We start from the raw sequence: 14,052 nt of genomic DNA, 5'->3' as shown, positions 1-14,052 counted from the left end.
ATTTTGACCCATACAATGTATCGTTGGCTATTGCTACAAATATACCCGTGCTACTTATGACTGGTTTTGTGGTTCAGGGTCACATATAAATATTCCTTACCTCCAGGCATCTTGAGTTTTAAATGCACCATTTGCCAAATGCTCTCATATTTTAAAGATTGTAACAATCACCGTTTTACTCCTTTTTTTTTTCTTCTCCCTTTTCTACTGATGTTATGCCAAGTATCGACAGATCAGTAATTGACTCACTTATTGTGGCTCCTTGTAGAGACGTCAGCGTCCATTTTTGAATGGACTCATTAGGGCTTCTCTTCCATTTAATTCACGTTCCTGCCACAATTCACTAATTTTTGCAAGCAGCAGACGCTTTCCCTCATTTTCCCACTGTAAATACAGGATGAGGTAGCAGCAGGGCTCAATAATTGTCCCTATGTCCATGGGGCCGCTTAATTCAGGTCCACAGATATAGGGCCCAACAATCCTTCAAACACATTACCAGGGGCACTGCAAGTGTGTATTGCTGGAAAGTGACTGTAATGTATTTCAGACACTTATGAGTATATAAATAATGTACTTACAACACTGTACCAGAAACCCGTAGGCAAAATTTAATGATTGAAATAGTTGTTTTTCTATTAGTCAGTTATAGCAACGCACAGTCACATGCCTCTTTATGGCTGGATTTGCAGCTAACAAACATCTCAGGAAATCTAAACATGATGTGAAATCAAACAATGAATGCTTTGACAGTTTTTGATGGTTGCAGGGTTTGTGTTTTAGCAACATAGCTGAATTTTTTAGTATTGAAGTAAATGACGAATAAAAGGTACGCTTTCAATGGAAGGCATCAAAACAACCTGCCGTTTATTTTCTTTGTCTTATTAGGTGTTATTTATTGTGCTTTATTCATTCTCCATATTTTCGCGGAAAGCCCGTCTGGGAGAAGTGCTGGTGGGGTTGGGGGGAGGGGGGTGAATCTTGACGCTCTGTCCCGCGGGAGCGACGCCGCTCCTGGCATCACACACTGTCAAAGCACTGAAGCATTTAACAGCTTTTCATGCGCAGATATGCCAGTTCCTTTAACCCCTCCATCTGAAAGGGATGAACAGACTTTGTTCCCCCCTCCTTCACCAGATGTGGGAGTCTCAGCCCTTTGTACCCATCTTCTTCCATCCCTTGCTTTTCATCCCTCTCACTTTATGTCGTGTTTTTTTCCCCCTCCACTTTTTCTTAGAGGTAATGGGGTGAGGGCTGGGCTCAGGAGACTGCCATACAGGTCAGCTGATCTGGAACAATGAGGAGTTTAAACCCTTACTATCACACCTCAGTGGATTTGTAGCAGACAGGATAAAGAACTGAAAAGGTGGAAGTGAGAGACAGATTGTATGTGTGTGTGTGTGAGAGAGAGAGAAAGAGCTGGCTGATGGTTTGTATGTTCTTGCACGTACAGTGTATGTGCACATTACATGCTGTATTTGAAACTCACAGACATTGGATATTTCACATATATGTCATTTTCAATTCAGCCTGAAGAAAAGTATATAGCTTTCTGCGATGTGCTGCATTCTCAAAGGAGACTCTTTTTTTATGTACAGTAAAGCTTACAGAAAATCAATATTACTTCACTCACTTTTTGGTAGTGCAACGTTTTCAGTTTGTATAACATACAGTAGGGTCCAAAACTCTGAGACTTCAGTGAAAATCTGGCATTAATTTTAACCTGGAAGGTTAAACAGAACATTTCAGTTTTTTTATTATTAAAACAATAAACATGACAACTTCATAAGTCTTAATTTCTAGGTCACTTCTAAAATAAGTAAGTTTGTGACGTGAGCATGTGTACAGACGGTCAGATGTTTTCCACAGAAGCTCAAGATGCTCTTTGAATAATCTCGAATCATGCTGGGGAACATGTTCTTTAGGTGGATGGAGTTCGTGCAGCTTAAGGCTGTTGTTTTTAAAGCAAAAGGGGGGCAAACCAAATAGTACTGAAACATTCTGAAATGTTGAATTTTTTCACTTCAGCATTTCGCTGTAGTTGTTATGCTGATAAATTCAGAATGCAATGAACATAAAATGCCATTTAAAAGCATTTTCACTAGTGGTATCATTTACGCCACACTGTATGTATGTAACGTGTTTTCAGAGGAGAGCCATCATGTTTTAATGTACAGCAATGTGCAGGTGCATACACCTATATGTAGTCAGAAAACAAACAACAAAAAAAAAAACCTTCCATTGCACATATACTACCATTCAAAGTAAATTTATTCATAAATAAATACTGTTCTTTTAAACTTTCTATATATCAAATAATCCTGAATAAAAATCACGATTTCCACAAAAATATTAAGAAGCACATTTTTTTTCTTTTTAAACAGTGATTATAAGAAGTATTTTTCTAAAGTTTTTTTTTGTTTTTCTTGAGCACCACATCAGCATTAAAATTATTTCTGAAGGATCGTGTGACACTGGATACTGGAGTAATGACTGCTTTTGATTTTGAATGGTACTCTATTACTAGTTTTTAAAAACTGAAGGACAATTCAAATTATTTTCTGTGGCTGTTTGTGATTGTCACATATAAGCTTAACTTTTATTTAACATGGAATATCCTGTTAAAGGGTGATTCAGAGTTTTTTTTAGTCATTACCATAGCATAATGTTTTGTTTACTCTGTGTAAATCAGTATCATAATGTGATTTATTGAAGTTGTTTACCTGTGGGTTCATTGTGTATTTCTCAGTAATTGTTCAAATATGTCAAGCAGTTCTGTTATACCTGCCACTGATTTTGTTTTAGTAATTTTGACTAACCTGCACAACCTATGGCTACAGAACAACAATTGCATGTAATGCTGCCAACAATAGACTAGAAGTGGAGACTCCACCAGTTACTCCTCCCTATAACACATTAATAAAGATATCAAAACCTGCCATTTTTTACCTCAAGATGGGCCGCCCACCCCCTACTGCATCCCAGCTGGACTGTGCCTCTGGCATTGAAGGAGCCGGTTTAGTGTGTGTCAGTGGGAAGCAGCTTATAATGCCGCCTGTCTCAGTGAGCAGAGGGCTGCAACAGACAACCCACTGCATGCCACAGCAGCCAGACTCCCTCAGGCCATCAGGGGGCTCCACGTGTGGTCGGTTCAGACCCCGGGGCCCCACCAACCACAACACCACCAAGAGCACACGTCCTGTTATATGAGATGGACCGATCTTTGCATTTCCAGCTAGCTACGTGCTTTTCCAGCTTGCTTTTTCTCTCTCGCAGCTCCTTACCATATCATGCGAAATGTAAACCAGTGCATATAAAAAATCTCTAGTCCCAAGAGCATCCACATCTATACGGATGTCTGTCTGTGACACTTGGCAGAGTCGTTGTCGTGCTGTCACTCACAGGCAGCGGAGAGCGCCGTCTTAGACGTGGCTGGTGGATAAATGAGGCTTTTTCTGAATGGCTAATGTTCTGGGTCAGGCCCCACGTCAAGAGCAGGAACGCCACCGAACGCCCGTCGTGTCGTTTTTAAGATCGGCCTCTCTCTTTTCTCACTTTTCTGCCAGAGAGGCCAATCAACACCAATACGAGAGAGAGAGGAAATGAAATCAGTGGCTAAATTGTTGCGTGATTGCCCATTCCCTAAAGATGCCGGGCATCATTTGGAGAAAAGCATTTAATAATTGCTTTTAGGGCCATGTCAGAAACATGCAATTCTCTGCACTAATGGCCCAGCTAGGCAGAACACGGCCCCAAGGGTCAGAGCAGGACAAGCCAGCCAGCGAGAGCTGGAACTGCATGTCTCTGTTTGTGTGTGTGTGTGAGAAAGAGACGGAGGGAAGGAGAATGAAAGAAGAAATGAGGGAGCAGGCATGGAGGAGATGAAGTGGCAGCGAGTGTAACCCAAAGGGGAAATGCACTTCAGTGTGAGTTTAATACTCCAGGCCGGGGATTTGGCAACCTGCCACACAGCAATTGTTTACCTTTTTGCTCACTGGCTGCATCTGTTCTGTTTTGTAAACGGCACTAAACTATCTGCCCATAAACACTGGAATCAATAACAACTGTTTGGGGATTTCCCAGCCTCCCCTACGATTCTTTCTTCTTCTTCTTCTCTCCCTAGCTCTCTCTCTCTCGTTTTCTTTGTGCCATTTTTCACCGCCTCCCCCCTTCTAGTCAAAGCAAGTGTGATGTGAATAGTTTACAAAAGGCTTTTTTATGCTGAAGAACACATTTGAAGAAAAACGATATGGCTTTGCAAGTAATTTCATTTATTATCAATCATTATTCCTCGCAGCCATGCTCGATGTGCTGTAACTTTCATGGAATGTCACTATACTCTTAAAAAGAAGTGTTCTTTACTGGCATCTGTGGTTCCATGAAGAACTTTAAACAACCATGGAACCTTCCCATTGCACAAAAGGTTTGATATATTAGAAAATGTTCTTCATACCAGAAAAAAAAAGTTATTTTAAGAACTTTTTACAGAAAGGTTCTTAGAGGAACCCAAAATGCTTCAGCAAACTTCCAAGGAGGCCTCAATATGAATGAACATTTGAGACAAAACAACTAGAAACCAAGATATTTGTAATCAAGAAATATATACGTATGCATTTATTTGAAGAACCAGATTCTCACTGTCTTGATAAATCAGGTAGCCTAATTTAAATGTGATTTTTTTTCACATGAAAAAGTCATGCAAATTATAATGAATAGCCTATACATTTTTCTAATTATGCCAAGCTCTAAAACATGTTATTGGATAGAAACTGTAGGAAAAACTGTAGTTTACTGATAGTAAAAATATTTTTTAAAATATTTTTAAATTCTTAATTTTCATCCAGTAACTCTAGGTCAACTGAAAATCATGTGGCCTTCAAATATTGTTGTAGACAATGTGCGACCTTGAAGTCAAAATGGTTGAGAACCACTGTCCTAGAGTGGCCTTAGAATATAGTTCATACAAAAAATCATTTAGTCACCCTTGTGTTGTTAAAAACCTGTTTAACTTACTTTCTTCTGTGGAACATAAACTAATGTACTTTTTAAAAATAGCTTCTTTTGTGTTGTGCAGAAGAAAGAAAGTCATATAAGTTTGGAACAATATGAGCGTGAACTGTATCTGTACCTTTAAAGGAACACTGCAGTTGAAATGTCTTTAAATAATTTCTCTGTTTGTCTAAGCATCCTGACCAGTCAAATATAGCAAGACTGGCTTAACCAATGGCATTATTTTGGAAGCAGTACTTGATGACACAAGGATGAATAAATATTTTTTTTAATGAAAATTTCATTTTATTGTTGTTTAAAACTTTCCCCTAATCTTGATCAAGAGCAAAATGGTGATTGCTCAAGTGTCATCCTTTTCAAGGTTCAAACCTGCAGTCTTTTATCTTCTCCCCATACTGAAAAATGTACAGGGTTTTTATTGTGTAACAGTTGCCCACAAAGCACTTAGAGCTCTATGTAAGCTCTACAGGCCATCCTTCTCAAAAGTATATTCAATACTCTTACATTCTTGAAAATAATGTGCTCAGGTAAAGCTTTTACTTTCCTCAGTTGCCCGATCTCTCTTGCATTATAATTGTATTCAGTTCTAATCTGTGAATTCCCTGCTGCTTTTAATAGATATTTCTCAAACACTTGAGCGATGTTCTGTTAAACACTTCTGCCTCCTCCGTCCATTGTTCCATCTATCTACTGTGCTCCCAGGCCTTCCCTCTTTTACTACATCTGCTATGAGTGCAATGCCCTTTTAACGACCCTGGCGAGGCCCTGACTCTCAGCTCTTTTCACAGTAAACGACACGTATCACTGCTCTCAACACCTTCAACACCTCCACCCCATCAGCGTGTTGTAATAACCCCCATTATGGCTTCAGTGGCTGGGCCATCCTCCCACACAAGACTCCTAATGGTTAGCTACGAGAGAGGCCCTAATAAGCCGTTAATGGCGGGCTAATAAATAGCCCGACAATGGCTGGGTGGGAGGAAAAGACAAGATAGAATGACAGCAGAGCATTAAACATAAAGGTGAGATGGCCGCTCTAAGTGTGAGTTAGTGGTTGGGGTGTAGAGGACGGGTGGGGTTCAAGGACGCCTCTGAGAGGGATGGAGATGGATGGTAGATGTTAGGCAGGTGAGGTTTTGAAACATTTTGCAATGTATGTAGAAGACGGTGTCATGAATTGTCCTGAAATAGAAAATGAACTTTTATTGTCACAGTGATGTAAGGATTTGGCTATAGGAAAGAAGAAATGTGCGCTCCTATGATCACAACAGACTTGCTATAATTACAAGATGCTGACATTCAGAGCTGATGAGGCACATCTGTTGTTTCTCCTCAGTTTTATTTAGTCTGTTCTCTATTAAGGTATAGTTCCCCCCCCCTTACTCACCCTTGTTCCAAACCAATATGACTGTAGAGAATAGAAGATGTTTGGCAGAATGCTCAAGCTGCTCTTTTCCATTGAGCACAGGTGATTTACTGTATAATGTCCATAAAATGTCCATAATGTATTTTTAATTATATTGTTATTATATTATTTCGAAATCATTTACCATTTTTTATTGTTTGAAAAAAAAAAAAAAGCAAAAAGAGCTCCTTGGAATATCTGCCTAAAATCTCATTTTGTGTTTTGCAGAAGAAATAAAATAAAAGGCATTTGAAGCAGAATGGGAGTGATTAAAGGTGCATTTAAATATGAATTTGTGTAAGGCAAACAATTTTTTCAAGCAGATTTCGCGACAGGTTCAACTTGGTCATGTAGATTCTCTGCATTGTTTTTTTGTAAGTTATATTTATGGGCTTTTATGCCTTTATTAGATAGGACAGTAGAGAGCAGACAGGAAAGCACTGGGTGGAAAGAGGGGAGTGGGATCGGCAAAGGAACTCGGGACGGGAATCAAATTCGGGTCGCCGCGAGCACAGTTGTGCTATATGTCGGTGCACTATAACCACGAGGCTGTCGGCGCCAACGACGCTTGGATTTAAAGTGACTTCTTTGTGAGCTGTACTTATACATCGCAACTCTATTGACAATGGACACAAAATTTTGCTAATGTGACCACACCTAAAGTGATAAAATGCAAATTTTTAACTGGACTGTTTCTTTAAGATTTTATCAATTGTGAGAAAAGGGCAAGAAAACTCATCACAGACCCCACTTATCCAGTTGACAGCTCTTTGCACTTCTGGCCTCTGGCTGGCGTTGCAGAGCACTAGGCACCAGAACATCAGGCGCACCACACCTAAAGTGATAAAATGCAAATTTTTAACTGGACTGTTTCTTTAAGATTTTATCAATTGTGAGAAAAGGGCAAGAAAACTCATCACAGACCCCACTTATCCAGTTGACAGCTCTTTGCACTTCTGGCCTCTGGCTGGGGTTGCAGAGCACTAGGCACCAGAACATCAGGCGCAAGAACAGTTTCCTCCAACGAGCCATCTCCATCTATAACTGTTAGCATAACCATAGTCTTTTTAACAACGCAGTGTTCTCTAGGGCATTATGCAGTGAAGATATTCATTATGTAAACATACATTTTCATTTACACTGTTGGAATACACTGCACTCAATTTGCACAAACCTGTACATAAGTGTTCTGTTTACTCTCTATATATGTTTATTCATGTAATATATGTTCCTGTATATATATATATATATATATATATACATAATATAAGCAAGCAATATAAGCAAGCTCATACAAATCCTAAGCCAGTGAAACACTGATTATGGTAATTCCATCATGATGTGAATGCAGTTACACACTTCATTGAGATGTTTATTTTTAATCCCGGAGTAAATGTTTACAGATACTCCTATACAGAAGAACTCGCATACAGTACATTCCCAGTGCACATATGTTACTCGTGTGCTGCATGTGGCGCATAACGCACAGGTCTTATACATAATGCAGTATGTTTGAAGTGATTTTACTGACAGGCTGATGTGCTTGTATGAGCGGGAGTGGATCTCAGTGGAGTGGATCTCCATGCATTCATAGAGCCGTTTTCCCAGTTCTGCCTCACAGTCTCCCTCTGGACCCCATTAATGAAGAGCCAAGATGCTGGTATGACATGCTCACCTGTGAAAAAATATGTGCACACACCTACAAACATGTATACATCACAAATGCATGCATTTATTCCAGGCGCTCACTAACCCACCTCATGGGGTCAGTCTCTGCATCTCTATAATCTGCTGGCTTGCGAAATTATAAAATGGCACAAAAAAACAAAACAAATGTGTGTATGATCACCGTATGTGCCCGATGAAGTGGAGAGAAATTAAAGAATAAGATTGTCATATTGTCGGCTTGATGATAACAAAGTGACAATATGGTGTTAGAATCCAGAGGCGATATTGTTGCAATTATTGGGGCTCCTTTCTTTTTATTTCTCCCCTCCCTCCATCGCCTTCCCACTCAATCTTCCTGGAGCTTTCATAGCCGGGGCTAATGCCTTCCTGATCCACTCCCCAATGCCTTTTCTGTCAGAGGAAGTCATTTAAGAGCACACACAAAAGTATTTGTCGAAGTGTCTGAAAATACCGCAGCCCTCTTCTCCGCGGCCCATTCTTCAGGCCTAATGCGGAACATCCCCTGGGTGATGGCTTTGGCAGCTGCAGAAATGGGAGAGCCACGCTGGAGATGAGGGTCATCGGCGGGTTACAGGAGAAAGTTTGTGCCCAGCAATGTTTGACTGTAGATTTGAGGGGAAACTTTACGGCCTCTGTGGGATTGGTGTAGATTGCGAGGCCACGGTTCACAGCTCCCTGGTGTCAAATGCACATTCACAAAGTCTTTCAGTTTTTATTATTTTATTTATTTGAGAAACGTGCCATCTTGGATTCCAGTGTTGTATGTTTCTTGTTGGAAATGTCCTCAAAGTAACCTTCGATATCTTTTACAATATCAGTCTCCAAAAATCTTCCAATCTTAATGAAAAAATTCAATTTTATGTTAGAAATTTTGAAGCAATTATATATAAATTATTGAAAACAGTTCTGCTTAATATTTTTGTTACATTTTAAATGTTTTTACAGTCACTTTTGATAAATTAATGTGTCCTTAAAAAAATAATTTCTTTGAAATAAAGAGTTTTTACTGTAACTTTTGAACAGTTTAATGAAACTTTGCATAGTAAAATTATTTATATTTACATTTAGTCATTTAGCAGATGCTTTTATCCAAAGCGACTTACAAATGAGGACACTGGAAGCAATCAAAATCAACAAAAGAGCAATGATATGCAAGTGCTATAACAAGTCTCAGTTAGCTTAATGCAGTACACGTAGCGAGGTTTTTTTTATTTTTTATTATTATATAATAAATAAAAATAAAACCGATAGAATAGAAAAAGAATAGAGCAAGCTAGTGTTAGAGGCCTTTTTTGCTTTTGTTAATTGTATAATAAATAAAAAGAAAACAAATAGATAGAATACAAAAAGATTAGAAAAGCTAGTGTTAGTTTTTTTTTAAGAAAACAAGCAGTAAATTAATAGAGTGCAAGTCTAAAAGGGACAAGTTTGAGATTTTTTTAAAGAATAGAATTACAATAGAGAGTGCTAGAGTTAGAAGGTCAAATAAAGATGGAAGAGACATGTTTTTAGCCGATCCTTGAAGATGGCTAAGGACTTAGCTGCTCAGATTGAGTTGGGCAGGTCATTCCACCAGGAGGGAACATTTAATTTAAAAGTCTTTGAAAGTGATTTTGTGCCTCTTTGGGATGGCACAATAAAGCGACGTTCATTTGCAGAACGCAAGCTTCTAGAGGGCACATAAGTCTGAAGTAATGAATTTAGGTAAATGGGTGCAGAGCCAGTGGTGGTTTTGTAGGCAAAAATTTATAATAAAAATAATACATTTTCTTCATAAATAAAAAAGCTTTACTTACTCCAACATTTTGAACAGTAGTGTGTATATATATATTGGTAACATTGAATTGTATTATGCTAGATTATTTACCAGTGACAGATCCTGTGAAATACTTTTAAATGTATGAAATGGACCAATAGAGAATTTATTGAAAGCTGTTTTGTCGCATAACTTTTCTGGACTCATGTTGATGTGCTTACATTTCAACCTTCTAAATCCCTAACCCAAAGAAACTGTCTGTGTGTAGAGTTCTGCAAATCTTTAAAAACAAAATAGCATTTGACTTGTACAAACCAAATATGTGCACAATTACTGTTTTATGCTGGTTTGGTGCCGTTTAAGGCGGTGGACTACCATGGCCATCCAAAATGTATCTGTTTACTCTTTCTGACAAGTGTAGTCATTCTTTAGCCGTTTGACTAAAGAAGTCTTGATGGGTAAACTAGTTCACATGTATTTACATTTAATCCTTTAGCAAGTGCTTTTATTCAAAGTAACTTTCAAGTGAGGACCATCGCAAACAATCATTCAAGAACCAACAATATTTGCAGTACCCGATGCCAAGAGTAAGCTAGAGTAGTAAAAATGAAGAAAATATTTGTAGCTAATTTATAGCTTTTGTTTATGGCTGTGGTTTATTTAAGTGCTCGCAGAAGAGTTGTGTCTTCAACTATTTCTTGAAGTTTGTGATGGTCTCAGCAGAACGGGTGGTTGAAAGCTCCACCACAGAGCCGCAACAAAAAATATGCTGTTCTTTCCAGCAAAGATGTCTGTCAACATTTTTCCATGACCGACTCTTTGTTGGTTCTGTCTACAGCTCCTCAGCATCCTCCCGAGAGAGGGCGAAGCTGCAGCCTTACCTCCCGTCAGCTCAGGTGCCTGACCCAGCTGACCAACACCTTACTGGAGCTGGAACAAACTGTGGAGGACCTGGCAACCCATCTGGGTTTCCTAAACTGCGCTGGAGAATCATTATGCAGTGGCAAAGGTACACTTTAACAACCATCACTAAAAATTTCACACACATATGCATACTAGAGTCAAATCTGTCAGATACAGGTCAGTGAGACATAAAAAGTCCAGTTTTAAGAGAAAATCCTGTCATCAGTTGAATCAGCCTCATGTTGTTCCAAACTTGAACAAATTCCTTTCGAAACATAAAGTGTAGTCCAGTGTTGATCTGAATATTACTGTTCAAATGTTTGGTATTGGTAAAATTGTATTTATTTATCTATTTTATATAGTTTTACAGCAAATAAGAGTAAATACATGCTTAATGTTACAACAGATTTATATATAAAATAAATGCAATTCTATCAAACTTGCTATTCATCTAAGATTGAAAAATAAAATGAAGTGTTCCATGCTAAGCAGCAGAACTGTTTTCAGCATTGATAATATGAAATGTGCTTTCAGCACCAAATCAGCTTATTAGAATGATTTCTCAAGGATCATGTGACACTGAAGACTGGAGTAATGCTGAAAATTCAGCTTTGCCATCATAGAAATAAATGTATTAAAATAGAAAATGTTTATTATTTTTATTACACATAAACATAGGTTTATGTGTAATAGGTTTTGTGTGTTTCACAAAAGAAAAGAAATCATTTAGGTTTGGAATGACATGAGGGTGAGTAAATGATGACAGAATTTATTTTTAGTGTTCTACAGTATCCCTTTAAAAACTATAGTTCTTAATCTCATAATCAACAAAACAACCATAGTAAGCAAATGTCCCCCTGAAGCAACTGTGAAAACATATACAGATCCAGATAAGTGGTTTATGTTGCTCTCAGACTGAATGTGATATATGCCAGTCAACAAGATATATGGTTGTTGTTTTTTTCTCCGATGAATATCAGCATAGTGTAAATAAATGGCAGCCGATCAAGATTTGTGACAACAGTCTGCTCCAAATCTGACATGTGAAATGATTTGTCACCGTGGGAGCGGAAAACCTCGAGCTATATTGTGCTCGACGGAGCCTTTAAATACGACAAGCCTCCAATTCCTGCCTATAATAGCGACATCTCTACAGGCAGCTTATGAGACCAGACTGGTGGCCTGTAGCGCTACCTTGTATACATATGCTTTTTTTAATGAGAGTTTTCTAGCCTTTCTTTACAGCTCTTTTACTGTTCTGTGTGTGTGTGTGTGTGTGTGTGTTTATTTTTTACATATAAAAACATGCTTCTACACACACAAATTGAGGAGGCAGGAAATTTCTTTTCATTTATTTTTTTCTGCTATGAAAGTGACTGGTGCGTATAGTAATTTCTGTAAAGGTTACATTAAAAAACAGGACAAGCAGAAAAGGACTGGATTTACTGAGAAGTAAACAGCCTTTAAAGGGCAGTTATCCAAATCATTAATTCAGCCAATCAAACGGCTTAATTACCAGAAATTCATCAGATGGGCTTAAAGGTCAAAAAGTGACATGCCGGCTGTTTCTCTCCTCCTTCGCCTGGCTCGACTCTCTCTCTTCTTCAACTAAATTGCCTCGCCCGGGGTCTCACTTCCAAAGCGTCTGATTAGAAAAATGCGGCCTTGATGCATGCACTTTTAATTTGCCCACAACAAGCACACACACACACGCACACTTATCCTCCCTATAACCCTTCCATGGATTAGCCCAGATATGGCCATAGCTATCAGGGGTTCAAATCAACTCCAAAGCCTCTGAATTTAACAAAGCTTACTGTTGCAATTACTGTGTCCGCTTTTTAGTTTTTTCCCCGTTTTATTGGGCGAAAAAACGTTGTTGTTTGTAGGTCGTCACAGCGCAGAGGAGTTTAATATGTTGGCGTAGCCTGACCCTGGCACCCCACATATTGACTTATTTTCCAAAGGCACCATGTAAAGCGTGAATGCATATGCTAATATGCTAACGGAACATATGAGATATTCCTGCGTGAAATGTTTTTAATGAGCTGGAAATTAGAGGATTTGGAGCACATTTCCTTTGGTAAAGCTGTAGTGACAGTTTACTGTAGATGCATTGTGTGTGTTTTTGCTTTTTCCATGCAGGGGTCCTGAAGAAGGTCAGGGATGATATGGAGGTGATGGCAGCAGAAGAAAAAGCCGCTACTGATCTTGTGCTGCAAAGCACAGAGGTGATACACATCCCTTATTTAATCACGAATGGTGAAAGTATTGTAAAACACATTTTTAATTTTCATTTAAAAGAACCCTTACATTTAATAAATGCAGACATTTATTAAATGTGTTTTTATTGCTGTCTTTATTGCTGTAACTCAGGGTTATGGATTTCAGTAAACCTCTAACCCTAAATATTGTGGAAAAAATACTAGTAACAAAAAAAGGAAAAGCCTCCCATTTCACCCTGGCAACACTATATCATTGGTGAATTTTGCATGAGCAAGAAGTGCTTAGATTTTCTGCTTGTAATAATACATTATAACCTTATAATATTGTATTCCCATATATTCCCATATGGCCAACAACAATACTTATGCTTGTGTGTTCAGGTGGTGTGCCTTGAGTTTGGTTGGAGGGCTGCATTCAGAGACCTTGTTCCTCAGATGGCTCACTGTGTGAAGGTGGTGCTGGATGACGTTTGCAATAAGAATCTGCAGCAGGAGGAAGCCACACATGCATTGTGCTCTGCCAACATCTTCATTACCCCTGTTACCCATAGTCATGGCCCAGAAAGAGACTCTCCCATGATGGTGGCCAAGGTAACATCAGTGGTTTATATATTAAATGAATAATCATATTTTCTTATATTTAAAAATGTAATCTTTGCTGAATAGAAGTATAATTTTCTTTCAAAAAGCGCATTACTGACCCCAATAAAAATAAATAAATAAAACAAATCAGTGTAGCAATGAAAATGTAATTAAATTAAATTATACCTAATAGTCAACTAATTTAATATGCTTATTAGAGTATGTTTATGTTTATTTTAAAGGGGTGGTAGACTGTATTTTTTCTAGGCTTGATTGTGTTTATGGGGTGCAGTCTAACATATGTTAATGCTTCGTTTAAAAAAAAAAAAAAACGCATTATTTTTCACATAATTTACCTTTACTCCGCTCTGTCCCTTCTCTGAGAAACGCTCTGATAATTTCCTGCTTTTATGAAGCCCCGCCCTCAGAAATAGGCGATGGGCTCTGATTGGTTAGCTAGCCCAGTGTGTTGTGATTGGCTAAAC

General features: G+C 38.4%; 1 protein-coding gene across 1 annotated transcript in view; it reads left to right on the top strand.

Moving 5' to 3' along the window:
* Positions 1 to 14,052, top strand: part of LOC107699712 (uncharacterized protein KIAA0825-like) — a 136,384-nt gene that overhangs the window by 18,946 nt on the left and 103,386 nt on the right. The window contains exons 5-7 of the mRNA XM_016501047.1: positions 10,696 to 10,866; positions 12,906 to 12,991; positions 13,367 to 13,576. Coding sequence (XP_016356533.1) covers positions 10,696 to 10,866; positions 12,906 to 12,991; positions 13,367 to 13,576 — 467 coding nt within the window. The remainder of the gene's footprint in view (positions 1 to 10,695; positions 10,867 to 12,905; positions 12,992 to 13,366; positions 13,577 to 14,052) is intronic.

The sequence above is a fragment of the Sinocyclocheilus anshuiensis genome, unplaced genomic scaffold, assembly GCF_001515605.1.
Source record: "Sinocyclocheilus anshuiensis isolate Anshui unplaced genomic scaffold, SAMN03320099.WGS_v1.1 scaffold278, whole genome shotgun sequence".
In the NCBI taxonomy this organism is placed as follows: Eukaryota; Metazoa; Chordata; class Actinopteri; order Cypriniformes; family Cyprinidae; genus Sinocyclocheilus; species Sinocyclocheilus anshuiensis.
Note: the sequence above shows the minus strand (reverse complement) of the source record. Positions and strands in the feature narration are given on the sequence as shown.